At 42.7% G+C, this 16,310-nt stretch overlaps 1 protein-coding gene across 1 annotated transcript in view; it reads left to right on the forward strand.

The window, feature by feature from the left end:
• The first annotated feature begins 3,149 nt into the window (after window positions 1-3,149).
• The window catches only part of LOC139159197 (vomeronasal type-2 receptor 26-like), a 59,460-nt gene continuing 46,299 nt past the window's right edge, over window positions 3,150-16,310 (forward strand). The window contains exons 1-3 of the mRNA XM_070736549.1: window positions 3,150-3,924; window positions 5,795-5,814; window positions 6,525-6,737. Of these exons, the coding sequence (XP_070592650.1) occupies window positions 3,150-3,924; window positions 5,795-5,814; window positions 6,525-6,737 (1,008 nt within the window). The remainder of the gene's footprint in view (window positions 3,925-5,794; window positions 5,815-6,524; window positions 6,738-16,310) is intronic.

The raw sequence follows: 16,310 nt of genomic DNA on the forward strand, positions 1-16,310 counted from the left end.
TTGAAAGGGATCTCATCTTGCATCAGAAAAAGATAAATGTCTCAGGTCACACTCCGTGTTGCACAAATTTTTGGGACATTCAGGGACTGTGATTCTTGAATGTACCTTTCCTTTCTCCCCTTTCCAGGTAAAGTTCTGTTTATCTCCCTCTCAGTCAAGAAGATCACTCTCATTTCCATCTTGTGAGATTGCTTTGATTTCTTCAAACTCACTTGTTCTTCTTTAGAATTAGGAAGAGAATTGATTCAATCCCATGAATTATGGACCTCCTCCTTCTGTTTCTGCTTCTGCTGATGTCCCAGCCAGTCTCTGGGAAGCTGAGAACGAAGTGCCTGCAGAGTTTTCAGAAACATGAGGGAAGAAAACTATGGAGCTATTACAGGCCAGGAGACCACCTCATTAGTATATTCTCTTTTGCCACAGTAATATCTGATACAATGTTGTCTTTCAACACATCTCCTGATACTCAATCTCCCTCGTAAGTCATTCAGTGGAATTGAGTTGCATTCTCTCCATTGCCAGTCATAACACTCTTCTTTTCTTTCACTTACTGCTATATTGTAGGACCCGTTTTAATTTGTTGAATCATTTGGATTACCATGGCTTCTCTCTTAAATCTTATTTTTTGAGACCCAAATCTAAATCTAACCTCCCCCCCCAGGTCTTGTAGAACCCTGAATTAATCACAACTAGCTTATTGAAAAAAATGTATTTACCTCTATCTAATCCATCTCCCTATTTTTATAACCATTCATTGATATTCAATGCCTGATTTTAGTAAGAATACATTATGGTTTTGTTTTTAGAATTGCTTTTCTGGGTCACTTATGGTAAGTCCTCTTTGCTGATGATTCTATTTTAATGGTTGAATTATTTTGAATCTTGATCATCGCACAAATTAAGTTGAGCACTATTACAAAGAATGATATATTTGTAAATATTAAATCTTCCCAACCTTCATAATAATTAAACAGTGGTATTTTTTACAGTATTACATTTACTAATCCAGAAAGAATCCTATGCTTCCTTTTTGCCATTGAAGAAGTCAACAAGAATTTTCAACTTTTGTACAATCTCACACTTGGCTACAACATCCATGACAATTATTTGAACACCTGTGCCACTTCAGATGCCTTGCTGGACATACTCTCAACCGGAGAAGCCAATGTTCCCAGCTACAGCTGTGGCAAGAAGGACAACCTGATGGCTGTTCTTGATGGATCTCTTGATGACATTTCCATTCAGGTGTCAACATTAGTAGGCACCTACAAAGTCCCACAGGTTTGATTGTGTGTTTCTCTATCTGGTAAAGTGAGCAGGTTGTTGGTGGGTAGGTAATAGATTCAATCATATCTTTTCTTTGGAATTCAAGAACTGCTTTTCACCATGGCCATTGTTGACTCAAGTAAGACATGGATAAACTGGACACAATGTTAAATATGGAACATTTAAGCAAATGTTCAAAATGAACTGATTTGCAATTGCAGTGCTCTAGAGATAGAAGACACAACACGTTAATTTTATTAGAAAAGAGAAAGACCAGTATCTTAGGTCCCAGATGAGACAAATGCTTATAATAAAACATCCTAATATTCTGGATATTTTATTCTCTATTTTGATACATCTTAAGGCAGTGTTTCCCAACCTTTTTTGAGCCGCGGCACATTATTCATATTTTCAAAATCCTGGGGAACACTGAAGGGGGGGGGGGGTAAAGAAAAGTTTGGACAAAAAACCCCCTCTACTTCCATTTTGCTCTATTTCTCCCTCCCTCTTTCTCTCTCTTCCTTCCTTCCCTTCTTTCTCTCTCTCCATCCCTCGCTCTTTCTTTCTTCCTCTCTTTTTTGTTCTCTTTCTCTCTCCCTCCTTCCCTCCCTCTATGTCTTTCTCTCTCCCTTGCTCTCTCTGCCTCTCTTGCTATCTCTCTTTCATTCTTTCTCTTTTTCTCCCTCTCTTTCTCTGTCTCTCTTGCTATCTCTTTCTCTCTCTCTCTCTCTGTCTCTTTCTCTCTCTCTTGCTATCTCTCTTTCTCTTTCTCTGTCTCTCTTTCTCTCTCTCTCTGTCTCTCTTGCTATGTCTCTCTTTCTTTCTCTCTCTCTCTCTGCCTCTCTTGCTATGTCTCTCTCTCTCTCTTTCTCTGTCTCTCTTGCTATGTCTCTCTTTCTCTCTCTCTCTCTCTCTGTCTCTTGCTATGTCTCTCTCTGTCTCTTACTATCTCTTTCTCTCTCTTACTATCTCTTTCTTTCTTTCTTTCTTTCTTTCTTTCTCTCTCTCTCTCTCTCTTTCTCTCTCTCTCTTTCTTGCTATGTCTCTCTTTCTTTCTCTCTCTCTCTCTGTCTCTCTCTCTCTTTCTACCACGCTGACAACAGCAGCATCAGGCAGGAGCCAAGGCAAGGGTGGCGGCAAAGCGGCTGACTGCGAGCGGGAGTCCTGACGGTGGCAGCTGGATGTGCTGCTGGATGCCGTATATGCTGGCGCTGCGCTGGGCATGGGCGTGGGGCTGGCACCTCCGGCCCAGCCAGTGAGCCAGTGCCAGCCCCGCAGCACCAGCATGTACGTCTCCAGCAGCACGTCCAACTGCCACCGTCGGTGCCTCCACCCTGGAGCTTCCACTCACAGCCGCCATCTCCCCGCGACTGCCTGGGGCTGCTGCAGCCGGCACCCTCCCGCTCCCACCGCCAGTGCCCTCCCGCCGGGCCCCAAAGGACACTTGCCGCCGACATCAGGGAAGCTCCAGCTGGGCGAGGCGCTGCTGGTGCCGGTGCCTCCGACCTGGAGCTCCCACTCGCAGCTGTCCCCTGGCTACTGCCCGATGCCGCGGCGCGAAGAATGAAGCTCTCCTTTTTCCCGCCTTCCTTCTTTGGGGCCCAGCAGGAGAGCGCCGAAAACAGCGGCATCAGGCAGTAGCTGGGGGACAGCTGCGAGTGGGAGCTCCAGGTCTGAAGCACCGTTACCGGCATCGCCCCGCCCAGCTGGAGCTTCCCTAGGAGCTTCGCGGCACACCTGACGGTTGGGAAACGCTGTCTTAAGGGTTAAGAACCATAAACTATTTTAACATATTTGTCAGAACCACACTGGATGTGTTAAAACCTTACATTTGGACCTCATCTGATCTAAATATAACACACTGTTCTTTATTGTTTCTTCAGATGAGTTATAGAATTGTTTCAGAGGCTCTGAGTGATAAAAGTCAAATTCCCTTTTTCCATCAGTTGCTTCCTCAAAATGGGTTCCAATATTCAGGAATTGTTTACATCCTTCTCCATTTCAGATGGACTTTGATTGGTCTCTTTTCAACAGACACAGAGGAGGGAGCAAATTTCATGAGAACTTTCACTCCTATGCTTGTCCGAAATGGAATTTGTGTTGTTATCTCCCAACAATTCTCAATGGCTAGAGCTACAGAACCTCTCAGAAATGCCATCTCTAGGTGGAAACAAGTCAATGTCTTTGTTCACTTCATAGAATTCTTTTCCCTTATGGATAGTGTTCGCCACGTCCATTTAACCATTGAAGGTTTGCCAGGACCCATTGAAGGGAAAGTCTGGATCACCACAACAGTTGAGAAAGTGACAATGGAAAGGCATACACTCCACAAATATATGCATAGTATTTGGGTCTTTTCTTTTCAGGAAAGAAAATGGACAGATGATGATGCCTTTCAACGCAAACTTTATAGGGATTCCAAATTTGAAGACCAGCCTTTTCGCTGTTCTTTTTCAAAGCATTTCCTTTCTGTCAAGGGCCGGAGACGATGCACCCAGATAGCACCACTGGACATGCAAGAGAAAAAGAACAGAATTCTGATAAAGAATGACTACCCTGTTTATAGTGTTGTTAAGACTCTGGCCCATGCCTTGAATATTGCATATTCCTCAATATCTAGGCGGAGAGTAACAGAGAAGAAAGAGAGATTGGGGGCTCTAGAGCAGAGGTCCCCAACCTTTTTAGCACCAGGGACCGGCTTTAAGTTAGACGAGTTTTCTACGGCCCGGTGGGGGGGGGGGGCTTTGGTCATATGGGGGTGGGGTTATGGAGGGGTGGAGCTTAGTGACGCAGCCCTCCACACTTCTCCACAGGGCGGGGAGAATGAGGAGGCTCCTTTGGCGGCTGGGGGCTGCCTGGCTTTGTGATTTTGACTGGGGGGGGGACTTAGGAAGGTCCTACTTCTCCCCCCCCCAGCCAAAAACTCAAAGCCTATCTGCTGGATACGGGCGATGAGCGGGACGAGCGGCGCCGAAGCCGGTGGCTGTGGCAGCTGCTGCAAGAGGCTCTCCGCTCTCGGGAGAGTTTAACAACAGAGGCTCTTTGGCTGCCCGGAGCGCGCGCGGGCGCACACACGCACACACAAAAACATAACCCCGTAGATGGGAAAAGGCTGGATTCTTTCTCCCCATCTCTTCCATTCAAGGGAGGCTTCAATAGACTCAGCCACCAAACAATAATAATAATAAAATCAGCGAGCTCCAACCATAACCCCCCTTCTTTATTTTTCAAGCTCGAGCGGTTCTTTTCTGCTCGCTCCAGAAACTTGGCGATCGCGCCCCACCGCCGCCGCCTCCTCCGTTTCCCCCAACGGCAAGCAATCTAAACGCGGGAAGGGCATTCCGGCGCTTCCCTTCAGCCTCAGAAGCCCCCTCGATGCTGGAGGGATGGTTATGAGGGGAGCGAGCGAGGAGAAGAAGACGTCCCACTCATCGCTCCTGAGGGAACGGGCGAGGGCGTCGGAGACCCAAAGCCCATCCTGTGTGGAGGGAGACGGAGCCAAGCGGGGCCACCCGGAGACCTTTTCCCGTCTTCTTCTCCTCGCTCTCTCCCCTCATAACCAGCCGCCCCGCTCGCGGGGGGATGCCCGTTCGTAGCTACCAGCCCGCCAAGCGTCGAGGGGGCTTCTGAGGCTGAAGGGAAGAGCCGGAATGCCCTTCCCGCGTTTAGATTGGGGGAAACGGAGGAGGCGGCGGTTGTTTTCTCCTCGCTCCAGAAACTAGGCGATCGCGCCCCACCGCCGCCGCCGCCTCCTCCGTTTCCCCCAACGGCAAGCAATCTAAATGCGGGAAGGGCATTCCGGCTCTTCCCTTCAGCCTCAGAAGCCCCCTCGACGCTTGGCGGGCTGGTAGCTACCCACGGGCATCCCCCCGCGAGCGGGGCGGCTGGTTATGAGGGGAGCGAGCGAGCGAGGAGAAGAAGACGGGAAAAGGTCTCCGGGTGGCCCCGCTTGGCTCCGTCTCCCTCCACACAGGATGGGCTTTGGGTCTCCGACGCCCTCGCCCGTTCCCTCAGGAGCGATGAGTGGGACGTCTTCTTCTCCTCGCTCGCTCCCCTCATAACCATCCCTCCAGTGTCGAGGGGGCTTCTGAGGCTGAAGGGAAGCGCCGGAATGCCCTTCCCGGGTTTAGATTGCTTGCCGTTGGGGGAAACGGAGGAGGCGGCGGTTCTTTTCTCCTCGCTCCAGAAACTAGGCGATCGCGCCCCACCGCCGCCGCCGCCTCCTCCGTTTCCCCCAACGGCAAGCAATCTAAACGCGGGAAGGGCATTCCGGTTCTTCCCTTCAGCCTCAGAAGCCCCCTCGACGCTTGGCGGGCTGGCGTAGCTACGAACGGGCATCCCCCCGCGAGCGGGGCTGCTGGTTATGAGGGGAGCGAGCGAGGAGAAGAAGACGGGAAAAGGTCTCCGGGTGGCCCCGCTTGGCTCCGTCTCCCTCCACGCAGGATGGGCTTTGGGTCTCCGACGCCGCGGACCGGCTGGAAAACCCCAACGGCCCGGTCCCGGTCCGCGGACCGGCGGTTGGGGACCTCTGCTCTAGAGCCATGGCAGGTATGGGTTCCTGACATCGATCCATCAAAACCAGTTCTTCTTTAGAAAAAAATCCAATGCCCATGTAGGGGAACCATTTCAACTTACTTGTTCTGTGAAACATTAACAGGTTTGGCCAATCTGAGGCCAGAGTTAGTTCACCAGATTATGTTCCAAAGAGCAGGGATTATCACAATTATATTTTGACGTTACACACTTCTATTATAATTTTTAAAAATGTATACATTGTCAATAAATTCCTGTACTTATGGGTTTGTAATTAGGATGATAGAATTTTATATTCCTACATATCAGCTAAATCTGGGAGCATTTAATACAACCCCTCCTCACTGCAGGAGTCCAATTAAAGCTTTTCAGATTGATGGCTGCTCAGTCTTTGCATTTAGCTATGGTGGCACAGTGGTTACAATATAAGTATTGCTGCCAGGAGTTTGATCCTGACCAGCTCAAGGTTGACTCAGCCTTCGATCCTTCCAAGGCTGATAAAATGGGGAGACAGATTGTTGGGGGCAATATGCTGATTCTTTAAACCATTTAGAGAGGTCTGTAAAAGCACTGTGAAGTAGTATAAAGTCTAAGTGCTAATAGTATTTAGGCAAATAGTGAAGGGAGGACTGAACATCTTTGTTTCACTGGCTGAGCTTTAAAATTGCTCCCTCTTTTAGGATGTTTCAAATTGCTTTCAAAATTCCTGGATGTTTCAATTCTAGTTCCATCCCTTTCTGGAGAAGAATGAGTTTTACAATTTTTCCTGGGAAAAACTATACTTGGACCAAAGTGGAAATGTAGCAGCAGATCTGAATATCATAAGCTGGTTGCTTTTCCCCAACAAAGATCCCATCAAAGAGCAAATAGGGAGTCTTGAAAGACAAAAGCTTATTATCAACCAAGATGTTCTTTCACAGCTAAAACTGCTCAACAAGGTGATTGAAAATATTGAAAACTTTTCTATCTGTATTGTTGGTGTTAGTGTGCCCTGAAAGAGCAGGATCAGATATTTTTAAAGAGCCCATATCTGACCAGGGTTATTTTTGCCTCCTTTTCAACTGCCTGGGATAGGCCTCCCACTCAGACATGGGTTCCTACCCATTCAGTCCAGTTCTATAGAACCAGTAGTAACTGGGCAGCTTGGATCTCTGGAATCGGCAGCAACCCAGGCCTGCCACGTGCCTGAGCCTGTTCTCCCAACAGCGTCATAAATGCTGTAATTTTGTTTTTCATTTCTGCTCATTCACAGAAGCTTTTTTAAAGTACTTATTTTATTCATTTATTTTATTTATTTGACAAAACATGTACAAGATAGTAGGCATTGGTATAAACAAAAACAGAAGCAAAGTAGGTGCAGGTAAATTTGGACAATAGGACAGTAAGCCCCGGATGGTAGGCACAATGATGCACTTATGCATGCCCCTTACAGACCTCTTAGCAATGGGGTGAGGTTGACTGTAAACAGTCTAAGGTTAAAGTTTTTGTAGTGCATTCCAGGCATTGGTCACTCTGCTGCTGAAGTCAAATTTTCAGCAGTCGAGTTTGGAGCGGTTTACATTGAGTTTATTTTATTTTATTTTATTTTATTATTTTATTTTATTTTATTTTATTATTTTATTTTATTTTATTTTATTTTATTTTATTTTATTTAATTTAATTTAATTTTAATTTTAATTTTAATTTTAATTTTAATTTTAATTTTAATTTTAATTTTAATTTTAATTTTAATTTTTATTTTTATTTTTATTTTTATTTTTATTTTTATTTTTATTTATTTATTTATTTATTTATTTTGTCCAATACATAATACACATTGAAGAGAATAGATATGTAATAATATAAATAAAGAAAAGAATAGAAGATATAAAAGTATAGGTGAACATATTTGAAAGGAAGAAAAGATAAGGAGAGACAATTGGACAGGAGACGGAAGGCACAATGGTGCACTTGTGCACGCCCCTTACTGACCTCTAAGGAACCTGCAGAGGTCAATCGTGGATAGTCTAAGGGAAAAATGTTGGGGGTTAGGGGTTGACACTACTGAGTCAGGTAATGAGTTCCACGCTTCGACAACTGGGTTGCTGAAGTCATATTTTTTACAGTCAAGTTTGGAACGGTTAATATTAAGTTTGAATCTGTTGCGTGCTCTTGTGTTGTTGCGATTGAAGCTGAAGTAGTCATTGACAGGTAGAACATTGCAGCATATGATCTTGTAGGCAATACTTAGATCATGTTTTAGGCGACATAGTTCTAAACTTTCTAGACCTAGTTTGAATCTATTGTATATTTGTGTATTGTTGCAGTTGAAGCTGAAGTAATCTTTGACTGGTAGGACATTGTGGCAGATGATTTTATGAACTACATTTAGATCAGTTTGAAGGCAATGAAGTTCTAGTCGATCTAAATCCAAAATTCCAGGTTCGATGGAATAAGGTATTGTGTTGCGAGAAGAGAAGTAGAGGCCCCTTATTTTGAAATATTTCTGGACTTTCTCAATTGTATTAATGTCCAATATGCAGTGTAGGTTCCAGACAGGTGAGCTGTATTCGAGAATTGGTCTAGCAAATGCTTTGTATGCTCAGGTTAGCAGTGTAATTTTGCCATTGAAGCAGCTACACAGGATTAGAGTAACTTGAACGAATTTGCAGTAATACAATCCGGAACACTACCACCCCTGCTCCTACTGCTAAGAATGTGTTCAATCAAAATGGCACCAAAATGACTGGTCATATATGACATAATGCCTTAAAGTAGAAAATTGAAGCAGTGCAAATGACTTTGATCCCCCCCAAAAACACTTTCTATAATGAGATGAAGAGTGTCAATTTGTAATGAAATGCTATTTCGGCTTGTCTTTGGCTTGTAAGCCCCTTGAATTCAATTGCTTATCTTGATTGTCAACTGCCAAGTCTTCCACTCAAACAGAGAATTCTCTAAATTTAAGTCATAAATATATGTGGGTCTGTCCTTCCATGTCATCTAATTGTAGTTCTAATTTTGGGAGGTAGTGGATGGCAGGTTTTTTTAAAAAAATCTATGGTTCTTGGGGGCTCAAAGAGTTGGATAAAAGTAATGAATAACAACAAAACTGTAATTCTTCAATAGAAAGGATTGTGTCTTGAATACCTAACTGGCAGTGAAGGGCTACCAATTGTTTTACTACCACACTGTGGGTGTGGCTTATACAGGACGCCCTGCATTTTCTTTCAACATCTAAAAAAATGTACTCTCCAAAAAGACCTTGATACTCTCCAAAAAGACCTTGACGCTGTTTCTGAGTGGTCTAACACATGGCAACTCCAAATCTCAACTAGCAAATGCTCTGTCCTACACATTGGGAAGAAGAATCTGAACTCCAAATACGAACTGAATAATCAAATTATCACAGATAAACCCCATTCGGTTAAAGACCTTGGTATACTAATAACAAAAGATTTAAGTGCCAAAGCACACTGCAACAATATAGCCAAGAAGGCTTCAAGAGTTGTAAACCTAATCCTACGTAGCTTCTGCTCTGGCAATCTCACACTATTTACCAGAGCTTACAAAACTTTTGCCAGACCCATCCTCGAATACAGCTCATCTGTTTGGAACCCATATCGCATCTCAGAGATTAACACCCTTGAAAATGTCCAAAGACATTCCAAAGTGAAGAGCCCTTCACTCCTCCACTCGAAATAGAATACCCTATGAGACTAGACTTTCAATCCTGGGCCTAGAAAATTTAGAACTAAGACGACTTAAACAAGATCTAAGTATTGCCCACAAGATCATATGCTGCAACGTCCTGCCTGTCGGTGACTACTTCAGCTTCAACCACAACAACACAAGAGCACACAACAGATTTAAACTTAATATTAACCGCTCCAAACTTGACTGTAAAAAATATGACTTCAGTAACCGAGTTATCGAAGTGTGGAACTCATTACCGGACTCCATAGTGTCATCCCCAAACCCCCAACACTTTACCCTTAGATTATCTACGGTTGACCTATCCAGATTCCTAAGAGGTCAGTAAGGGGGGAGTACAAGAGCACTAGAGTGCCTTCTGTCCCCTGTCCTATTGCTCTCCTATATCTCCTATACCTTTCTTCTATTCCTATATCTCTTCTTCTATTCTTTCATTGATATGTTCTATTACTATATCTTCTTTTCTATTATTTCTTAGATATATTTTACTATGAGTATCTCCTCTATAACCTTCATCATGCATTTTACTATGTGTATATAGATATATACCCACTAAAACCCTCATTGTGTATTGGATTAAATAAAATAAATAAATAAATAAATAAATAAATAAATCTTTCAGTGCAAATTGGGTGCTTTGGGGTGGAGCTCCATTTTTGCTATCCCACTGCATTCCACCCTGTCCGGGCAGCAGTCCACCGCTGCTAACTGGGCTTTAGAAAGATCTCTTTGTCACACAGGGCTCAACTTCATGTACCAGCAAAAGATGCCTCGTTAAGTGACATATTCTCATGGTTTCATCTCTCTATAATTCTAGAAACAAGACAGTAATCTTTAGTCTTATTTCACCTTTATGGCAGCTGTATGAATTGAAAATATAAATGTACAGATATAACTAAATAATACCTCATTTAAGATTGTCAGTCATAGTTTGCGAGGAATTTTTTCTTTATATCTTAACTGGAACAAGGATTTGGTTTGTTTTCAAAGGGGAGTGGCTTTACAATATTTTTGGTTTTCCTGATCTGTAATTCAGAAGTTTGTTTCTTAAGCACAGTTTCATTTTATTTTAATCAATCTAATAAACAAAAACTTGGCAGATAATTTGGAATTAATTTTGTTTTTCTCCTTAGTCTCTGCTTCAGTCCAAATGTGTGAACAATTGTCACCCTGGATTTGTAAAACGGGCACGGAAAGAAGAACCAATCTGCTGCTATGATTGTATTCCTTGTCCAGAGGGGACCATCTCCACACAGGGAGGTGAGTGACATCAGAGGAAAAGGCATTGGATTCAACCAGAACATTTGATCAAAGTGGAAGTTAAAAGACATATCTGAACTTGACTATTTTATTCTTTATTGCTATTTTAAACATATCCAATTTATTCTATATTAGGAGGAATAAAATCTTGAAGAATAAGGCAGGAAGAGATGGAAGAGAGTAGTGGATTGGGCAAGATGAATTCTGCTAAAGGAAGTATCTTTTCTACTTGTCAGCTTGAAAATTTCCTTCCTTGTTTACCATCTAAATTCATTGAAACTTGAGGATTGGTTTTAGATGAAAGGGTTTTGCTCATCCAAACCAATTTTATCTTACAGGCCAAAAGTTATACTAGTCAGTCAGTCAGTCAGTCAGTCAGTCAGTCAGTCAGTCAGTCAGTCAGAAAGAGTAGTAGATGCTTGGAACAAACTTCCAGCAGATGTGGGTGGTAAATCCACAGTAACTGAATTTAAACATGCCTGGGATAAACATGTATCCATCCTAAGATAAAATACAGGAAATCGTATAAGGGCAGACTAGATGGCCATGAAGTCTTTTTCTGCCATCAATCTTCTATGTTTCTATGCAGAAATGTGAATAATGTGACGTACAAAGACAAAAAATGGTTGTGGGGTGGGAGCCAGTGGGTGGGTGAGTCTTCGGAGAGGGGCGGCATACAAATCTAATAAATAAATAAAAATAAAATAAAAATAAGACACATCAAAATGTTCAGTCGCTTTTAGGGGGGAAAAGTGTGTCTTATACTCTGAAAAATATGGTATATCTTTTCATGTGAAAAAACCAAAGAAATGAACATTTGGTTACAATTTAAAGTAGTGAATATACAACTTGAATAACAGTGTATTTGTGCTGTTATCAGAAAATAATGTAACACAAACCCATTAAAGTCAAAAGTGCTAATATTAAACTGGATTGTAAGCTGCCTACATTTGGTTTAAGATGGGCAACCAGAAAAAAACCCTGTCTATGTCCATATCTACATTTCAGTTTACCAATTATTATGGCTTTCTTGTCCCTCAGCATCAGTTGTCATCCAAAGAAGGTCTTTGTTCAAATGTGAAAGGAGAGAATATAAAAATAATATTACTTACTGTTTTTTTCAGATACTGAAAAATGCACCAAATGCCCAGATGACAAATATCCAACTGATGACAGAATCAATGTACAGTGGAACCCCGACATAAGAGCTGCTCTACTTAAGAGCAACTCGAGATAAGAGCTGGGAGGGGAGAGATATTTTTTTTCTACTTACAAGCCCAAATTCGAGATACAAGCGCCAAGGAGCTGTCTCCTGAAGCCAAACGCTAACTTCCGCGTTCGGCTTCAGGAGACAGCTGCGAAGCGGCGCACATGTTTTAAAAGGTTGCAGCCGGCCTGGGGGGCTCGGGGGGGGGCTTGCAGCTTTCTTTCTTGCTCTTTTTCTTTCTCTCTTTTACCTTCCCTTCCTCTATTTCTTCTTTTCTTTCTCCTTCCCACCTTCTTCCCTCCCTCCCTCCCTTCACTCATTCCTCTCTTACTCTCCCCTTTCATAAGTTTCCTTGCTTCCTTCCTCTGTTCCTGTCCCTTCCCCCTTTCTTTCTTTCTTTCTTTCTTTCTTTCTTGCTCTTTTTCTTTCTCTCTTTTACCTTCCCTTCCTCTATTTCTTCTTTTCTTTCTCCTTCCCACCTTCTTCCCTCCCTCCCTCCCTTCACTCATTCCTCTCTTACTCTCCCCTTTCATAAGTTTCCTTGCTTCCTTCCTCTGTTCCTGTCCCTTCCCTCTTTCCTTCCTTCCTTCCCACCCTCCGTCCATTCATTCACCCATTCCTCTCTTGATCGCTTAAAGCCGGTCCCTGATGCAAAAAGGGTTGGGGACCTCTGTCCTACAGGATTGGGTGGCAGAGAAGTTGAACATATGTAAATTTAAAAGTTTAAGAAAGTTTACAAGTTAAGTGAAAGAAACTTCATTATTCATTTATATGTACATGTACATTTCTTCATTAAAAACATGTCTTTCTGCATAATTTAGACTAACTTTGTGAGTTTTTTGAGGGCTGGAACCAATTAAAATTATTTACATTAATTACTATGGGGAAAAGTCGTTCGAGATAAGAGCTGCTCGACTTAAGAGCCCAGGTCCGGAACGAATTAAACTCGTATCTCGAGGTACCACTGTATTCTCAAAAGACTAACCTTCCTGTCCTATGAAGAACATCTGGGTATCATCCTGGTCTCCTTTGCTGTACTCTTGTTTCTAACCACAGGCTTGGTTTTAGCCATATTCCTTAAATACCTAGAAACCCCCATTGTCAAAGCTAACAACCGTGACCTATCTTACATCCTCCTGGTTTCCCTCTTGCACTGCTTCTTGTCCTCCTTTTTCTTCATTGGCCAACCAAGGAAAGCCACCTGCCTTCTCCGACAAACAATGTTCAGCATAATCTTCTCAGTAGCTGTGTCTTGTGTGTTAGCCAAAACAGTCATGGTGGTGCTGGCCTTCCTGGCCACGAAACCAGGGAACAGGGTGAGGAGATTGTTGGGGAAGCGCTTGGCCAACTCTATCATCCTTTCTGGTTCTGCTGGAAAAATTGTAATTTGTGCAATGTGGCTTGGAGTTTCTCCTCAATTTCCTGACTCTGATGTGCATTCTCAGCCTGGAGAGATCATCCTTCAATGCAATGAAGGCTCTGTCACCATGTTTTATGTTGTTCTCAGCTACATGGGTTTCCTTGCTGCCAGTTGCTTCACAGTGGCTTTCCTAGCCAGGAACCTGCCTGGGGCTTTCAATGAAGCCAAGCTGATCACCTTCAGCATGCTGGTCTTCTGCAGTGTCTGGATCTCTTTCCTGCCCACCTACTTGAGCACCAAGGGGAAATATATGGTGGCCGTGCAGATTTTCTCCATCTTGGCTTCTGGTGCTGGCCTTCTGGGCTGCATCTTCTTCTCCAAATGCTACATTATCATCTTGAGACCAGATTTAAATACTAAGGAACATTTAAAGATAAAAGTTGGTATTTGATCATGACGTGGTTTCTCGAGCTCATAATGCTTAATTATTTATTACAGTTATTATTGAGTTTGTCTGCTTGTTTTTGTCATGCTGGAAATTGCCAGCCACAGAGACATTCAGTAATTAAAGAGTTAACATGTGTGCCTTTGTTTTTAATCACTCCCATGTTTACGTCACATCCCATATATCACTTCCGCCTGCTTACGAAAGCACTTCTCTCTTTACTGTTCTTCTCTCGACGCCATGACCTAGCTTCTTAGATTTTATGTCTCTTTCATGGCACTGTTTATTTTCTGTTTTAAAATAAAGAAATGCTTGTTTTGACTTACACTGCTTGAGTCTCATAACTCTGTCGGCCTCCACCTTTATAGAAACATAGAAACATAGAAACATAGAAGTCTGACGGCAGAAAAAGACCTCATGGTCCATCTAGTCTGCCCTTATACTATTTTCTGTATTTTATCTTAGGATGGATATATGTTTATCCCAGGCATGTTTAAATTCAGTTACTGTGGATTTATCTACCACATCTGCTGGAAGTTTGTTCCAAGGATCTACTACTCTTTCAGTAAAATAATATTTTCTCATGTTCCTTTTGATCTTTCCCCCAACTAACTTCAGATTGTGTCCCCTTGTTCTTGTGTTCACTTTCCTATTAAAAACACTTCCCTCCTGGACCTTATTTAACCCTTTAATATATTTAAATGTTTCGATCATGTCCCCCCTTTTCCTTCTGTCCTCCAGACTATACAAATTGAGTTCATTAAGTCTTTCCTGATACGTTTTATGCTTAAGACCTTCCACCATTCTTGTAGCCCGTCTTTGGACCCGTTCAATTTTGTCAATATCTTTTTGTAGGTGAGGTCTCCAGAACTGAACACAGTATTCCAAATGTGGTCTCACCAGCATTCTATATAGTGGGATCATAATCTCCCTCTTCCTGCTTGTTATACCTCTAGCTATGCAGCCAAGCATCCTACTTGCTTTCCCTACCGCCTGACTGCACTGTTCACCCATTTTGAGACTGCCTTTATCAGTAAAGGCAACATGGTAGCAGAGGATGGTTTTATTTTAATTAATCAGGGTGTGGAATGCCAGCAAAAAAAGCGGAGATCTTTCCCTCTGAATCTATCTCCCTGCTTCTGAAGTAAGCAAGCATGCCGACACCTGCAGAAGGACTTCCTGACCCCCCCCATGGGCAACATTCCTGCTGAGGGAATTCCAACACTCACCCACATTCCACAAGAAGAGATAAGCGGTGAGTCAAATCTAATTATTTTAACGGAGCTACAGAAAGAAGCAATAAATTACTCTGAATCAGGAAGGCTCCCCGAAAGTCTAGGCGCAAAGCCAAAAGTGATACCTCTTAATGAGGACCAGATGTTTTCAAAACGCTCTGAGCCAATTAAACAGCAAAGCCAGCTTTTGTTAGAAAATATTGATGTGCCGACAGCAGAATCTTTAGCCAGAGATTTACAGAGAGACATTAAAATAACGCAAGAATATCTCTCCTGCTTTTATGCAAACAGAAAGTCAATTCCTCTTACAAAGGGTGAAAATAACCTGATAGATTTCTACTGTGCTCAAATAACTAAGAAAGAACAGAAACTAGATGAAATAAGAAGTATGCAATTGATGTATTGTCAAGGAGAGATGCATAAGCTAACAGAGTCAAGAAAAATGGAGTCTGTGCCGAAACAAGTTAACTTTTTGAAAAGTGTTGATGTCATGCATTCCTTGCCATCCAAAGAACAAGGTGCAGCCCCACCCAGTGGCCAAATTGAGAATTTACCTAAGACAATTTCTTCATATTTACCAAGTTAGTCATCTCCAAGCCAGATGAAAAATGCGCCACCTGGTGGCCATATTAAGCAACTGCACCAAAGTGTCTTTTCAATGCCAGAAGGCATGCCTTTGAAACCAAAGCAGAGCAACATGTGTGTGTGTGTGTGTGTCTCACTTCATTGGAAGAAGAAGGGGTGTGAAGTTTCTTCACCGCTGCTAGCTAAGCACTTAATGACTGCTTAAGGGAACTTGTACAGACTACCCAGTTGTTTTGGGACGAGTGCTCTTTGCAATACAAAAAGAGTGCTTTAGTTTATTTTGAATTTTGTGATAAAGAACATTGTTTTGAATTTTCAAACGTGTGTGTGTCTGAAATTTATACCCTTGAATTTTCGGAAGGCTCCTATCAGAGAGCCCGGCAGAACAGATTATGGAACATTTGGCCACTCTATTTGGTCACAAATGGATTTGTTGCTCGCCTATTTGGGTGACATTTCGCTGATTTTTCAGGAACATTTTCTTGACATTTCCCGTCATAGATTATTTCCCGCACCATTGGATGTGATAAAGACAGTTCTCTAGGCAGATTCTGGAGATGGTGGGCTCTCCCTGCAACTCCGTAGTGAAGTCTGGATAAGTGACATTTCAGGAACATTCTCCTGACATTTACCATCATAGATTATTTTCCCTCTCATATGGCACAACCCTAAAAGCTTTCCATTCTGGGAACCAGAATATTGTGTGGTTTCTTTAGATAAGAGATG

This window comes from Erythrolamprus reginae, chromosome 2 (assembly GCF_031021105.1).
Source record: "Erythrolamprus reginae isolate rEryReg1 chromosome 2, rEryReg1.hap1, whole genome shotgun sequence".
NCBI lineage: Eukaryota > Metazoa > Chordata > Lepidosauria > Squamata > Dipsadidae > Erythrolamprus > Erythrolamprus reginae.